Source organism: Thunnus albacares, chromosome 21 (assembly GCF_914725855.1).
Source record: "Thunnus albacares chromosome 21, fThuAlb1.1, whole genome shotgun sequence".
In the NCBI taxonomy this organism is placed as follows: Eukaryota; Metazoa; Chordata; class Actinopteri; order Scombriformes; family Scombridae; genus Thunnus; species Thunnus albacares.
Window position 1 is genome coordinate 15598194 of NC_058126.1, and position 16628 is coordinate 15614821.

The following is a 16628-nucleotide window of genomic DNA, read 5'->3' on the forward strand; positions in this document are numbered from 1 at the left end:
AGCAACATTGCAAACCAATTTAAATCATCTGGAAATGTTGTCAACAATGTTTCTCAAGAGATGAGATGTCCTGCAGATCTGAATGTCAACATAAAACAAGTTTTTGTTAGGAAGGAACTGAGGAAATCCGGCTTTGTGAATATGATGTTTGTCCAAAAGACACATCAACTTTATCAAGTTATCATTTAAGTCCAAAAGTTTCTTGAATGAGTACAGACATAAAATAAATGAGAAAAGGACTCAATCTTCTTTTTGCAGAAGGAACATAAAGTGGAAACATTATGTCTAAAATTGTGAATGAATTAACTGCAGGGATAGTATTATATGTATGTATGTATAGTATTAATATGGATTTCTTTAACTTTATAGGGGACAAAAAAATCTGTTAAATTCAGGGCAAATATTCCTACAAAGGTTAGGAAACATCACTTTCCAAGGATGAAAGTGCCTACCCAGTAAGTAACATTAGAGAGGAAAAGTGAAGAAGTTAACAGCACTTTGTCCAATTTAGATACTGATCTAGATTTTAATTGTGTTTAGAAACGAGCCCCTGGCGTTGTAATATCAAAAGATTAATATAAGTAACATCAATACCTATCTATTCAGGAAGACTCTTATCTTAACATCCAACTCTTGTTATTATTATTTTCTTTATGTTGTGTGTTCAATTATTAATATTGTAAGCACTTTGAGTTACACTGTGAATGAAAAGTGCGTTTTATTATTATTATTATTATTATTATTATTATTATTATTATTATTATTATTATTATTATTATTATTATTATTATTAATAATAATATTAATAGCTTACCCTCATCAACGCTTACCCTTCACAACCACGTGACGGTTGTTGTCCCTGCCGTAAAGCTTGAACCGCTGTCGTAAAGTCAAACTATTGTGACCTGACAGCCAGTAAGCAATGACGTTAGCGCATGCGTATAGCAAGCTTAGCTAGCCGTTTGTCTCCGAGGTCTAAACTGTCATTACAGAAACACGGAGGATGTAACGTTTTTCAAGTTTATTTTTACATTAAAGATACACCGCAAAAAATAAAACCGTAGCGACGAACACAAGCTGGATGTGAAAAGGGACACAAAGAAGCGAGCGCTGGAGTTCAGTCGGAGGGGAAACCATTTTATGATTGTCAATGCATCCGACCCACAAGGATATAAGTTACTACTCGTCTCGCTAGCTAAGTTAGCTAGCTAAACGATATTGTCCGTGTCGTGGATGGGTTCACTGTACACGGTACTCCTGGAAGAAACGGTGACCGGTGCTTAGCCGAACAACATGGATACTGCCGAAGAAGGTAAACAGAGACTTGTCGTTGCTTCCCAGCTAACTAGAGTTGAGTAGCACATCAACGGGAGCCAAGCCTGCTGCTGAGCTGGCCTGCTAGTGGTTAACTGAGCTGAGTAGCTTAGCTGAATAGCCTGTAAATGTGGTGTGTGAGATGCATTCAGAAAAACGAGAGAAGGCAGCAAAACATAGAGCTTCATATAAAGGTATATACTGTGAAGCAGCAATGTAACAGCATAGAAAGGACCAGAAGTTACTGGTGATGTCATCATGAGTATAGATATATAGATAGATAGATGAGGGAAGTTTCTTGTGTAACTCAGTCAAGTGTGAGGATCTTGCTAATTAGAGTAGCTAACATGACCAGTTTCGTGTTTTTGGGGGGGTTTCTTAACAGGGAAATGCAATTCAGTTGTCCGTTTGTTGATTCCATTCAACTCATGGTTTTCTGCAGTATAACCCAAGAAACAAATGCATAAATCAATAATCAATATAATATGTCAAGCTATCCATAAATAAGGTAGGAATGTGATCAAAAATGTGTGCACTAGAATAATAATCAAAATAAGCTGTCATGAAGGAAACTCACATTGTTGCTTAGTTTTAGTCTGCTCATCACTGGCTTGCTTGGCTCTGACAATGGGAACAATATACTCACCCACATGTTGTGTGTGTGTGTGTGTGTGTGTGTGTGTGTGTGTGTGTGTGTGTGCACCCTCAGCGGATATTTGTCGTGTGTGCCGCTCCGAGGGGACCCCAGACAAACCCCTGTACCATCCCTGTGTCTGCACAGGCAGTATCAAGTTCATCCACCAGGAATGGTAAGTGACAGTTTTGAATACATGGTATAATGTGCCAAAAGTTGGGTGAGCATTTCTATGGAAGCCCAGTATTCATGTTAGATCATGTTTTTACCTAATGCTAGGCCCTGCGGTGAATATCAGACTGTGCCAGTGACATTAGTCAGCGGTGTTCGGCTGCGTCTCCCTTTGACAGCTGTCATTATTAAAACCTTGTCACACCCCCTTGTCTCCACAGAATCGAAATGTCAACTTCCCTTCTCTGTTAAACATTTACATGGTCAGTAAAAGATCAGTGACAGTAATATGACTTATTCACTCACTGTGTTAGTTAACTTGTTGCATTAGTCACTCCAAAAGTGTACTTTTAAACGATCAACCCACCCCAAAAATGAACCTTATGTCATAATCAGTTTACCCAAACCCAACTGTGACAAAGATGGATTGCTGAAAATTGATTGTGAAAGATTAATTCTACTGAGTTATGAGGTGTTATAATGGATTATACAACACAGTATAATGCAAATCATATTTCCACAACATTTTTCTCCAACATGGTTATTCCTGTCCCGCCTCTATGCATGTGAGCACAAAATGTCTTAAAGAGACCCTGTTCAGAGGATATTTGTTTTTTTAAATCAAAATCTGTAGGTTATTTTTAATGTCATAGTTTAAAAAAAGAAACCAGAATTTGTGTTTACATGGATGTTTCTATAAATAGATTATTGATCAAAGAGGATTATAATCAGATTACAACGGTGCAGTGCAAATACTCTCACTTGACTAGAAAATCCAACAGGAATTTCCTTTTTGTAAGAGACTTAAGGTTTTGTTTTTACAGGGTGGGTGCTTAGTAATTTGATCACTTGATGGCAAATGCCACAGAAGAATCATGAAAGGATGCAGAACAGGTTCGTCCTCTATCGCATCCAGGTTAAAGAGTATCCCAGATCACTGGCCTGTGGCACGTCTGCTATCGGCGTGTTGAAAACAATTCCAGCCACTGCAGGTGTTTTGGAGATCATACTGTGTTCTCATTTGTTCTATCTGTGTGTGAGCGTCACTGGTAACAAGAGGGTCAGGTGGATTGAAACCCCCACGCAGAAGCAAAGGCTGAGCCTGGATTGTTCTGTAGTAATTGTTTAACATCAATCTGTATCCATATTAGTTTAGTCACTCCACAAAGTTTAGAATAACAACCTACTGTGTCCAGATGGTATAGTTTTGCTGAGTGTATGCAATCTGCAGCTAAGCTTAGTTCATCTTATTTTATTGCGATTGCTTACTAATAAAGGCAGACAAAACTCACAGCAACATCCGGTAGCAGACCCAGTCATGTTTCATGTACTGTAGACTTCATTGTCCAGAAGTGCCACAGATATCAGGCATTTTTGGTGTGGGCAGTACTTACTGCACAGTTGAGCCCTGTGGAAATGACAGGTACTGACCTTCTCACAGCAGGGTGCCCAATGTGTGTTATGAAAATTCAACTTCAACCTATCTGGTACTTAACTTAAACCTGCCTGTATATGAGCAGATGACTTTCAGTTTCTACTGGTAATGAAACAGGGAAATACGTTATACAAGACAGATAAAGTAAACCATCATAATTTGGAGTAATTAAGGGAATTATGGGATATTTTACAAACAACTTCCCTCACAGTTGTTTGTTACAATGTGTTTATTGGTTTCGAGCTGTATCTCTACATCATATGGCCAGTTTCCCAAAGATAGTCCAGCTGCTTCTGATCTTTATAACTTTTTCTGAACTGAACCATGAAGGCATAAATGCGTCCTGTATTCTCTTTGGATCACACTTGCTTACTTGTGGTGCATAGATAAAACGTTTTCATCAGGGGAAAGAGTTAGAACCTGGAAGATGAGCTGAAACTTGGATTGGTCTCTGTAGGTCTAATGACACAGTTCTTTATCAGTCAGTCATACTGTATGTGTTGGAATCAGATGGCGTAATAGCTCTCTTACGTAACCCAGCTGTTAATTCCACAGTCTTGCCTACACTATGTCACAACAAGTGGGGATGGTGTTATTATGAGCAACATACAAGCACAAAGCAGTTCAGAAATAATGGATACGCCCTTTTTAGTTGTTAATCACAGAGTTGGTTTTTTAACATGACTGAAAGAGGATAAGTGCTCACAGTTGGTGTCTGTTGGGTCCAGAGTTCTTTGAGAGGTCATCAGAGGTGTGCCTATTTCCTCATCATGCTATATCCTGGTGTAGCAGCAGCACTGGTATCTGTGAAAAAGAATATGTTGAGTCAACATCAACGTAACTTTGTGATGTTTAAATCTGCAACACAGGAGAAATTTCTAGACAGTTTTGGAGGGTGAAAATGTTACAACTATGGACCAGAAAAATCCAAATATTCCAAATCTGTTTACCAAACCAGAACTGAAATTTCAAATGTGACCACATACACACATATTCCTCTTTTTTATGTTTGTGGTGGCTTTAAAGTGGATGGTTTAAATGAACCAAGCTCTGCAATAGGTCTCCTTCGGTGTTGTGAATTTTCAGTTTTCTGATGTCTCTCCATAAATTCTTACATGCAAAATTACAAACCACTTGATTGTAATACTGGTCTGTGTAAGGAAACTGGTCCTCATCCTGGGATAAAAACATACACATATTCAGCCATCACATGCATTAAGTTGTTGAATTCTGCTCTAATGTTCACCTTCTAAATGTTGTTTTACAGTTTGGTTCAGTGGCTGAAACACAGCAGGAAGGAGTACTGTGAATTATGCAAGCACCGATTTGCTTTCACACCAAGTAAGTACATGTGGCTGGATGGATCATCCACTGTAATGTATTAAACAACCACAAGTTTCCTAAACAAGCCTCGCAGATGGGGCCATATGGTTCTCCTTTTTTATCAGTCGCTTTTACCAGTGACAATTTTCTTCTTCATCATTATTGCGTAATATATTTTGTTAATACACAGTTTTGAATAAGAGAAACAGCTTGCAGAACTATAAACAGGAAAAGATGATACAAAAAAGATAATTTGAATGTCTCTGGTTCACTTTCTCCTTGTTTCCTCTTCAGTTTACTCCCCAGATATGCCCTCACGTCTGCCCATTCAGGACATTTGTGCCGGCCTGCTGACCAGTGTGGGCACAGCCATCCGCTACTGGTTCCATTACACACTGGTGGCCTTTGCATGGCTCGGTGTGGTTCCTCTCACTGCATGTAAGTCGTATATGTTGTAGAATGTGTATTCAAATAGTGGATTAAACCTTTTGTACAAATAATTTCAATTGCATAGTTTAAATAAGCATCTTAAACATGCAACATTCTTCATGAATAGATTCATCAAATCAATGAAGGATCATATTTTATCTGACTTCATCAGATCAGTTTGTTTAAAAGGTTTGAGAGTAGATCTTTATTATAAGTTGACTGCTTAAATGTATCTCCTTATCCACTTTTTTTGGTCCCATTAGGGTGAAAGGAAGTGCCTCATTTTTGTGCGCACACAGCGCATAATACGGTTATTGAAGAAATTACCATGATGTGTAATGTGACCATGACATAAGCCTTACGTATTAGCTCACGTTTATGGTTTAACATGATCAGGAGAATTACTGCTTAGGCCCCATTATATAACCGGCAATGCCTTATGTGTTCCTAGTTATCTAAATACCCTTCAGTGCGCAATGTAAAAAATGTATGCTAAATCTGTTTAACTCTCATATTATGTAAGTTGGTATTCTGCAGGATTTTGTAAATATTGTGCAGCGTGTACAGAATAATATCTATTTATTTATCTTGTGTCTCTGTTTCAGGTCGCATCTACAAGTGTCTTTTTACCGGCTCTGTGAGCTCACTTTTGACACTGCCATTGGACATGCTCTCTACGTGAGTAATGATACCAGCATTCTCCAGCACTACATAAAATAGCATTGAAAATTATGTCAAACATAATGAAAGTTGGTTTATCTGAAATGTGATCTAGAAAATTTAAAACACATTCTCTTTTAATGCTTTTCCCAGAGGCTTCGTTTTTAAGGACCATACCAGTCTTTTGCCAATATGTTAATATGTTTGTTTTATCATTGCGCTCCCGCAGAGAGAACCTGCTGGCAGATTGTCTACAGGGCTGCTTCGTGGTCACCTGCACCCTGTGTGCATTTATAAGCCTGGTCTGGCTCAGAGAACAGATAGTTCATGGTGGCGCTCCCCAGTGGTTAGAGCAGCACCAACCGCCACCACCCAACGCAGCCGGACAAGCCAATGAGGTACATTGCTTTACCGATAGCTAATGAGGTGCTCAAGCAATATCAAGACAAAATGTTTAAATCTGTTTTGTTTCCTTGTGGAGTAAGACTGCAACTAACAATTATTTTCATTATAGATCAATGTCAATTATTGTATCAATTAGTTGTTTGGCCTATAAAACATCCAAAAATGACATGAAAATTAAAAACTAATCATTGCAGCTTTACTGTGGAGCAAAGTTCAAAGGTACAAATATTTATAAGAAGGTTTTAAATATGGTGTAGATGTTGAAGAATTGTTACATGACAAGTGTTCGTAAGAGTAAGTACATGAGTTCATCAGAAATGAAGAATGAAAATGTTGATGGTGCACACAGAGAGTTTTTTGTCTGTCTTCTATTACCATGTGCATCATTTGGTTGCCAATATTGTACCACAACCCATATATTTACTCTGCAGTTTCCTACCATGACACATAAACTGATGCATTCACTCATGTGGTCTTAGTCACACGCATGCACACAAAACCCCACTATGTGTCCTTTATTTAAGAATGCATCTTCTTCCCTCACCCTCAGGCACAAGCTGCAGGTCAGGGAGCAGCTGATGAACCGCCTGCAGCCCAGCCAGCCCCTGCTGATCCACCAGCCCAGAATGAGGCAGAGCCTGAGCCCCCTGATGTCCCCCCAGACCAGGCTGACGACCCTGAGCTGGAAGAGGAGGAGGGGGCAGCCGCTGAAGATGCAGACCCCAACAATGGAGCACAAGGTTGGAGTTTGAGAAAGGGCTGTTATTCAGTTTAGTATTGATTTAAATTAAAGGTATAGTATGCAGGATTTGTCAGTCAGTGTTTGTAAACAGACAGCATTCAAAGTTGACCCCTCCTCCCTAGAGAGAGAGAGAGAGAGAGAGAGCAGTGGTGGACAAGTGAGTTAGAGAGTGAATGAAGAGAGCGAGCAGCGCTGGTGAGAACAAAGCCATGAATCAGATAAATAAAACACTACTTTCTGATTGATTTACGACGATTACGTTCTAAAGCATAAATAAACACACCCATACCTCCGCACAACCCAGTGGGAAGGTGCCGCATTGCTGGATTTTGTGTGAATGCAGAGCTTTATCCCGTCCGCTGTGGCCTCTCTGCTCTCTGTGTGTGTAGCTCAGCCCTGCCCTCGGTCAAGCAAACACACAGACCTGCAGCTCTTTATGCATCCATGACACTGAGCGGAGCAGAGGAGAGAGAGACGGAGATGTAACCTGGTTGCTATGCTACGACTCCCAACCTCACACCATGTGCACTGTTATTGGCTGGGGGCCAGAAGCGTCCTGAACACAGCAAAATAATTAAAAAATACAGGCAGAGGGCAGAGTCTCTGCAGATAAATACACCACTACACGCTTTTAGTGGGTCATAAGTGATGATTAAGAGGGATTACTTTTTTTTTCTTTACATTGTTTTTAGGATCGTGCATAGTATACCTTTTAAGCACAATACCTATAACTACCTATATTGCAGTAGCCATTTTAATCAGAACTAAAGCCAGAGGTGTCGAGCTCTATTTTTCTCCAATAAAAAAAACAAATTATTTATTGGAGCAACATCTGTTTGTAACAGAAAACAACAGTGTTTTTGAGAATGCAGTCTTAATTTTGAGAAACACTAGAACAGACATTACCATTAGCATTAGAGCATACAAATTGTTTCCACCATGGTCTCATTTGTTAACAATTTGCCAAGGCATCACAGTTAATTTGAGAATGATATAATGACATGTCAGAAAGCTACCCATAGTGCTCATATCTCACTCATTTGTTTTGTTCTACCATGGTTAATGGACTGATTTTTGCCGCAGGCTAAGCAAAAAGGGCTGATAATGAGTTGTGATAGTATTATGCATTATTCTAGCTGCGGGGTGTCACAGCTAAATGACTGCAGCCTCACAATAGCCTGCTTTGCACGTCAGAGTTAACAAATTTTCCCAGAATAACATTAATAATGGAACAGTAACTGCCTTCTGATATATTGTTTTTCCGCTCCGTTGCCAAAAGATTACTCTAAATCAAAACATATTTAACCAGACAGACACTATAACAGGGATGTCCTATTCAAATACTGTGCTGCTGCCATATCTGACAAGCAGGAAAATACAGGTTAAATTTATTTTGACGAAGACATAGGTGGGATTATGTTGTTAATGTAGATATTTTGAAATTACCGACTGTTATAAATGTAGTAATCTTTGATCGCATTTAAACATGATATCTTTCTATGCAGATGACATGAATTGGAATGCTTTGGAGTGGGACAGAGCGGCAGAGGAGCTCACCTGGGAAAGGGTAACATGACATTACCGATCTCCAAACACTCCAATCTTAGTACACACTTTACAAAACACTACAGGTACAAGTCTACTCACATGAAACACTTTCTGTTTCCCACTCAGATGCTTGGCCTGGATGGTTCACTGGTGTTTCTGGTAAGTGTTGATATCCATATTTGTCAGTTGTGTTTTTTACATTGCAAATATTTTGCATGTTATTATGCATATTTAAAGTCTTAACACTTGATGACTCCTGTGTCTTTGTCTTATAGGAGCATGTGTTTTGGGTAGTGTCCCTTAACACGCTCTTCATCCTGGTCTTTGGTGAGTAGACTGAAACACATGTAAATATGATTGCATTTGTCAATTTTAAGTTTATGGAAAGTGTAGAAAAAAAATGTCTTCCTTTCTCCCCCCCTTTGTCATTCAGCATTTTGTCCCTACCACATTGGGCACTTTTCTGTCGTGGGTCTTGGCTTTGAGGAATATGTAAGACACTACTTTCATCAGCTCAACTTCATTTTTATAATATTGAGTCTCTTAAATTATGTACCTTAATTTTTTGACTGCTTCTAAATATTTTTCTTTAGGTCCAGGCTTCCCATTTCGAGGGCTTAATCACAACCATTGTGGGCTACATACTGCTGGCCATGACGCTCATCCTCTGTCACGTATCCTTTCACCTAACAACATCATCCCCCTGTACACCTCTGAAATGTAGCACTTAATCCAATTAGTATCAGATGCTGTTTGGTATGTGCATGCGGTGTAGATCCTTAACGGCTGTGTTTTAGGGACTGGCTGCTCTGGTCAGGTTCCAGCGTTCCCGACGTCTCCTGGGAGTTTGCTACATTGTTGTCAAGGTAACACCGCAAAATGATTTTCTGCTTCATGTTACTCATGTAAGCACTGTCCTTGGTGGAAATGCTCACTGACATATTCATTTCCTGAGATTTATTACCAGAATATAACACCGAATCATATTTTATTTACAGTCAATCACAGAAACTGTGGGATGGAAAGAATTTAATACAGTAATCAAGATAAATAGCCAGTATGCTAACAGACTGCATTTATAGAACGCCCACAAGCAGTCTTTTACAGTATCAAAATACTGCTCATGATAAATAGGTGTAAAGTGTTACTTAGAAACTGCTTCAATTACAGGTCTCTCTGCTGGTTGTTGTGGAGATTGGTGTTTTTCCACTGATCTGTGGCTGGTGGCTCGACATCTGTTCTTTAGTAAGACTCTCTTGCTCTCCTTTCTCTGGTTTAAATATGACTGTATTACTCTTATAAATCATGTTGTTGCTTTCGTTTTTGAAAACTTGGCTCCTCACATGTTTCTCGTTAAACTGGTTTATTATGTTTTTAATTGGTAACATAGTGACAATAGGCTTATTTTTAATTTCTCATCCCATATTTTATATTGGAAAATGCTGTCATGAAATAGTTTCTTTTTTTTCAAGCAGTCTTTAAGGATTTCTCCACTATCACTGTAAAAGCTATTCTTCTAAACACAGATGCTTCTACATTGTTTTCACACACATTGCTAAAATGTGAGTGGTGTTCCCTAATCCGTCACAGAGCCGCTGAAGTGGCTTTGAACAGGGCTGTGTGGCACAGACACAAAAGCAGATGGTGTTGCTCTCAGTTCCTGTATTTATTAACACACAGAAAAATAGAAAACAAACTGTTCTATGACTGGCAAGAGTTACGCATGCCTCTGTGCTGCAGCTCCCACGAGTTCACATGCAAACTCTTTATGCTAGGTAGCAGGGAAGCAAGTCCCTCTAACCCTTCAGTCGACCTAAGCTCACCACCCTGTGCTGCTCAGTGTAAACCAGTGGATATGTGTTTCCCCTGTCTTAAGTCAGTCAACCTGCCTCTGAACAGGTGCACCAGCTAACACAGCAGAGGGTAACCATATCCCTACTGCTCTGCAGCTGTTCACCTGTGGAAAGAATTTCATTTTCCTGAAAATGGACTGTGTGGAAGAGGCTATCTTTATCATTTATCAGCTTGTCACACAAATGAAGTGGCGCCTCTGATAATGACAAAGGTCATTTATCTTTGCGACAAGGCTGTTTTTAGAAGGTAGAATAAATATATAGGACATCTAAAATATCCACTCTATTTAAAGGTAGAAATAGAGACAACGATACTTACATAAGTGAACAATCTGGACTTAAGTTTGAATAGCAGTGGAGGAATCCGTCATCTTGCAGAAAATTATCTTTCTTTCTTCTCATTTTAATCTGTGAAGCATATGGCATATGCAAATGTAATTCATTGCACATTTCACTGTGGTTCATCATCAAGCCAACTGTGCACTCATTCATTAGAGAGCATTATCTTAGAACAAATACTGAATTTGAATTGATCTAAATGTTATCTTTATGTAACATTTTACTCTCTTCGTCCTGCAGGAGATGTTTGATGCGTCACTGAAAGACAGAGAGTTGAGTTTTAAATCAGCACCTGGTACCACCATGTTCCTGCACTGGCTCGTTGGAATGGTCTATGTCTTCTACTTTGCTTCTTTCATCCTCCTCCTGAGAGAGGTAAGATCCTTACAACAAACAGTAACGTTTGCTTTCTTAGGTTGTGATTTAGAGAAGCCAGGCCTAAGTTACTTTACTGTATTTTTGCTTATGAAAATACAATGTGATACAAAAACTGTAGCTAACTTGTGTTGTTTGTCCATCAGGTGCTGAGGCCTGGAGTGCTGTGGTTTCTGAGAAACCTCAATGACCCAGATTTTAACCCGGTGCAGGAAATGATTCACCTACCTATCTATAGACACCTGCGGCGGTTCATCCTGTCTGTGGTGGTGTTTGGCTCTATAGTGTTGCTCATGCTGTGGTTGCCCATCAGGCTGATTAAGCTACTGCTGCCCACCTTCCTACCATACAATGTCATGCTCTACAGGTAACCAGCAGATCAAATTATAGGACACTCAGCACTTAACTGTATGAAACCTTTGTCTCCCTGAAATGATGTGAGAAACTCCTTCCTCTTTATGCCAGACAACCCCAATGTTTTGCTGCAGTACATCTTGAGCTAAAGAGGAAATATTGACCATATGGCCGGTGTGAATGAATGAGCAAAGACATAAGAGGAAACACACACTCCATCTGATTTTATCAAATTAACTGCAAACAGAAGTCACAAGCACCAAAACTGTTATGTGCAACCATTTGGCACTCTGTTGAAATGTCTTTTTCTGAATCTGTCCCCTTCTTCTCCCTCAGTGATGCCCCGGTCAGCGAGCTGTCTTTGGAGCTGTTATTACTGCAGGTTGTGCTGCCGGCTCTATTGGAGCAGGGACACACTCGTCAGTGGCTCAAAGGCCTAGTGAGAGCCTGGACAGTCAGTGCAGGATATTTACTGTAAGTAAAAAAGCCAGTGACCTGCTTGAATGCACTTTTCACATTTCAACAAGTTTGTTTTTTGTTTGTTTGTTTTTTTCTCACATTTTTTAACTGAATCTCTGCCTCCACAGAGATCTCCACTCCTACCTCCTCGGGGAGCAGGAGGACAATGATGCCAACCAGCCGGTGAACAACAATAACAACAACAACCCTCCCCCTGGTCACCATAACAACAATAATAACCCGGCCCCAGCTGTTGGCGAGGGGCTGCATGCAGCCCACCAGGCTATCCTGCAACAAGGTGGACCAGTGGGCTTCCAGCCGTACCATCGTCCTCTTCGCTTCCCATTCAGGGTGAGACAGTTCTGTGGTTTCGAACACATAATGCTGTAGTTTTTGGAATGGGCTCTGCAAAATTATATGTTTTATTATTGTCTTTTTGTTTTCTTTTTTCATGCAGCTTTTGTACTTTTTTTGGCTTCCAGTGTCAGGAATCTTTTGTTAGAGTTTACAGTTCTCTCCCTCTGGCTGATGTTTGAACTTTGGCAGTGTTTTTTGAAATCAGTAACAACATGGTGACTGTAGCCTGTAAAACTACACAACATGACAATGAAAAAACTTTCATTGGCACCATTACTTGAATGCAACTGCAAGTTCAGTGAAACGTTTTACCAAGGCTGCTACTGTAAAAGAAGGCAACACCCTCTTAATTTATAGTTACCTTAAAAATGAAAGAGGTTTGTTTGCAGGCAGGAGAGATAGTGAAAGATGTTAACTTTTGAGGTGATAATGCACTGAGCTAGGTTCATCTGAATATCATAATATAATTCAAAACTGATTGTAAAACAGAAGCTGCAGTTTCTTTTTCCCATGCAGTCTCTTCTTCAGATTTACTACAGCTGCCTTCTATTTTTGGTTCCCCACACAAATTATAAACATGCCAACGCCCTAGGTACCACTTACTGAGGCCATATAACTCCCAGTGATTCTGAGTTTCTGCTTCTCTACTTTCTTAGAACCGACAGATGTGATACACAAAGCACCCCCCCCCCCCCCAAATGTCCACATACACTCCTCTTCCTTTATGTAAAAGGCCTTGATCTCGACACTCATGGACATAGTTATTATATCCTGCGCATTATAAAAGTGTTTTTTTAGTTTATCCAGTGTGTCCAAACACGAAGCTTTTATTCTAAAACATCTGTCCTCTTTTCTCCAGATCGTGTTGCTGATCGCATTTATGTGCATCACTCTGCTGGTGGCCAGTCTGGTGTGTCTTACCCTACCAGGTGAGATTTGGACCAGCCACCAATTTTACACTTTGTTGACCCACACCCAAACCATAATTGAAGGGTGCATCTATGTGTATGCATGTCTGCTGTTTGAACTATTCTATTTTAAGCTCATATAGTAATTTATCTTTCCCTCAACCAGACCCCGAGGACCACTGCAAAGTTAGAAACAGTTTAGTCATGTATGTTTTATCACATGTGTTTCAGTGTTCACTGGGCGTTGGCTGATGTCCTTCTGGACAGGAAACTCCAAAATCCATGAGCTGTACACAGCAGCATGCGGTCTGTATGTCTGCTGGCTGTCGATCCGCGGAGTCACTGTGCTGCTGGCTTGGATGCCCCAGGGACGCACTGTCATCGTACATAAAGTCCAGGAGTGGACACTCATGGTAGGCATTAGTAAGCAGCCTACGCCGTTGGCAAATACCAACATTGGGAAGTAGAGTGACAAAGTAATTAGTTTTCCAATAAATTCCATCTGAATGTGATATTTTGGTTAAACGGTTGCTTTCTGTCTGAGAAGATTTTGTAGCCAATATCCAAATTTTTCCTGCATCCACATTGCAGCTCCTACTAAAGTGATCAACCTTTTCAGTGCTGCAACAGTTTTGTCCCATTGAAGAACACATTTGGTGCCATAAAAGGAAAATAAAATCAAAATTACCACACTTGTTACCATCATTTTTTGCTAACACAGCCCTGTAATGTGGCAGGAAATGGAACATTTTCAGTATACATGAAACAAAATGAGGACTTTCACAATAAATGATGTTAATTGTCTATCCTCTATATGTTTGTGTAGATCCTGAAGACCCTGGTAGTAGCTCTGCTGGTCGCTGGAGTCATTCCACTGCTGCTGGGCCTGTTGTTTGAACTGGTCATTGTGGCTCCACTCAGGGTACCTCTGGACCAAACTCCCCTCTTCTACCCCTGGCAGGTATGATTACGTGTCTTTCTGTCTTCTCACCATCACTCTTGTTTCCCTCCTAAAGACTTTTATTTAGTGGTTCACTTTTTATGTATTAATGTGTAGTGGTTCTTTTAATCAGTTTGCCAATTTATTTATTTTTATACATAATTACATGTTTCTCAGCAGGATCTATAAACCTACATAAAGTATCTGTGAATCATGAAGGAGCTCTTCTTACATTGTTTATCTCTCTGTTATCCACAGGACTGGGCTCTTGGAGTGCTCCATGCCAAAATCATTGCTGCCATCACTCTCATGGGTCCTCAGTGGTGGCTGAAGACTGTTATTGAGCAGGTGAGTTTTAGATGTGTATTACAGGCAAATATTCAGTTAAACACTGAATCTTATGAGGCTGTGTAATTCTTCTTTAGTCTGATAAAATGTTTATTACAGAACTTGAACTAATGGTGATTCATTAAATTCTATAACAAGTCTAAACTTTCTTCTTAGGTTTATGCAAATGGTATTCGCAACATTGATCTTCAGTTTATCATCCGTAAACTGGCAGCCCCGGTCATCTCAGTCCTGCTGCTGTCTTTGTGTGTGCCGTATGTGATCGCTGCTGGGGTGGTTCCTGCTGTAGGTGAGTGTCTGAGTACAGGTGGATCAGTTAGAAAGGTTATTTGTTCAAGCTTGCCATTTTCTCTGTTGGTTTTTTAATTTCACCTATTGAGTGTGAGGCCAAAACAGGCGCAGTGACAAATAGAGCTGAGTAATAAATACAATCTCAATTGCAAAGGGAGAGAAATAAAGCACTGGCCTCATCCACTTTAATCCACTTAGTTATCAAGCGACTTAACATTTCTTATCATATTTTTTTTTTTGTTGCAGTGACTACAGTCACTGTTTTGGTTAAACAATGTGTAACTTAGTGTGTTACTTCCACAGGAGTGACCCCAGAGATGGAGATTTTAATGCAGAGGAGAATCTACCCGTTCCTCTTGATGGTGGTCTCACTTATCGGCATCCTGTCCTTCCAAATCCGACAGTTTAAACGCCTTTATGAACACATCAAGAATGACAAGTAAGGTTTTTGTAGCGTAGTACACCAGTAGAAAGCAATAAGTGTTTATAATAGTTTATGATGTGGTCAGTGATAAAACTTGGGCTTTTTCGATGTGCACAACATTTTGGATGGTAACTGTAAAGCCAGTTTCCAGTTTTCCAGAAACAAACAATGCAAATATTTCCTATACTAGTTGGAATTTAGATTTTTTTAAAAACTTCTTTAAAGGGGACATAGCATGCTTTTTGTGGTTTTCTGTCATTTATATACTGTTATAATGTCGGCTGTCGAGGTAAAGTTAGAAAACATGAGGTGAATGTATGTAAAAATGCTCCCTGCAAGTCAAAAGCCCAGGCTTTAGCCTGCTCTGAATACTCTGTTTGCAAAGTTGCCTCTAATGCCCGATCAAACTGACATCAGCTTGTCATGCACACTCATGCATGTCTGTTCCCATAGCCTCAGAAGTCTGCCGAGAAGCAGTTTCTGGAAGCTAACCAATCAAAACAGAGTGTCTTAAAGAGACAGGAGCTAAAATGGGCAAAATTTGAATTCATGTGTCAAAGTTGTCAAGGAAGTGCATAATTATGTCCTTGAACTGGAAATAACGCCGTCAGTGGAGCTGTGATAAGACTAAAAACAACAAAAATCAGTGTTATGATTGTAATGATAATAATAATCTCTCTCCTTGCAGGTACCTGGTTGGCCAAAGACTTGTCAACTACGAACGGAAAGCTGGAAGATCGACTTCAGTCCCACCCCCCAACCCTGTCGCAGAGTAGATTTTTTGTGTCACACGTCGCCACATTTTGCACCTGTTGCCCTGCATACATCCTGCCCCCAACCCCTCCACCCCAGCCCTTTTTGATTTTCAACTCAGTCCTTGGACCGTAATCCTTTTTGAATCTCCTGTGGATCTTGGTGGATTTGATGGATGTCATTGAATTTTTTGAATTCCCTTTTATGCCCATTAAAGGTGGGCAGGGAAAATGTATTATAATCATGGGACAGCGACGTAATCCCCTCAGACAAAGGGAGTGGGCAGGAGGGTGAGGGTTAGAGGTTTGATTTGAAGCTCAACATCTGTATTGTCGTTCACGCCTTGCTTTGTAAAGTGCTACCTGATAATTTGTACATGTGTAAATACTTTGAACGCAGACTTTGTCTTAAAAAAAGGACATATGGATTAATGCAATGACCATTGTACATCTTAAAAGTGTATGTATAATTTATTAAATCAAACTGACAATTTATCTGTTTTTGTTGCATGTGTCAAGATGAGAAATGTACAGGTGGTTGTTGTTTAACAGGTAGATTTGGGTGTG

At 39.9% G+C, this 16628-nt stretch overlaps 1 protein-coding gene across 1 annotated transcript; it reads left to right on the plus strand.

Moving 5' to 3' along the window:
* Positions 1–895: 895 nt before the first annotated feature.
* LOC122972608 (E3 ubiquitin-protein ligase MARCHF6) lies at positions 896–16556 on the plus strand. Its single transcript, XM_044339845.1, has 25 exons — positions 896–1312; positions 2024–2123; positions 4822–4895; positions 5172–5315; positions 5912–5984; positions 6196–6364; positions 6922–7111; positions 8619–8680; positions 8788–8820; positions 8937–8988; positions 9095–9153; positions 9255–9335; positions 9459–9527; positions 9832–9906; positions 11094–11228; positions 11375–11595; positions 11919–12056; positions 12170–12392; positions 13258–13327; positions 13538–13719; positions 14133–14267; positions 14505–14594; positions 14751–14883; positions 15189–15324; positions 15998–16556. The coding sequence occupies exons 1-25, from the start codon at positions 1294–1296 to the stop codon at positions 16083–16085; spliced, it is 2751 nt and encodes a 916-aa protein (XP_044195780.1). The 5' UTR covers positions 896–1293; the 3' UTR covers positions 16086–16556.
* Positions 16557–16628: the final 72 nt, after the last annotated feature.

What these genes read in the sequence shown, in the direction of transcription:
- LOC122972608 (XM_044339845.1), top strand. An exon ending in CAGCCGGACAAGCCAATGAG is followed by an intron (nt 6,365 to 6,921) that starts GTACATTGCTTT and finishes CCTCACCCTCAG; the next exon opens with GCACAAGCTGCAGGTCAGGG. An exon ending in TGACGCTCATCCTCTGTCAC is followed by an intron (nt 9,336 to 9,458) that starts GTATCCTTTCAC and finishes GCTGTGTTTTAG; the next exon opens with GGACTGGCTGCTCTGGTCAG.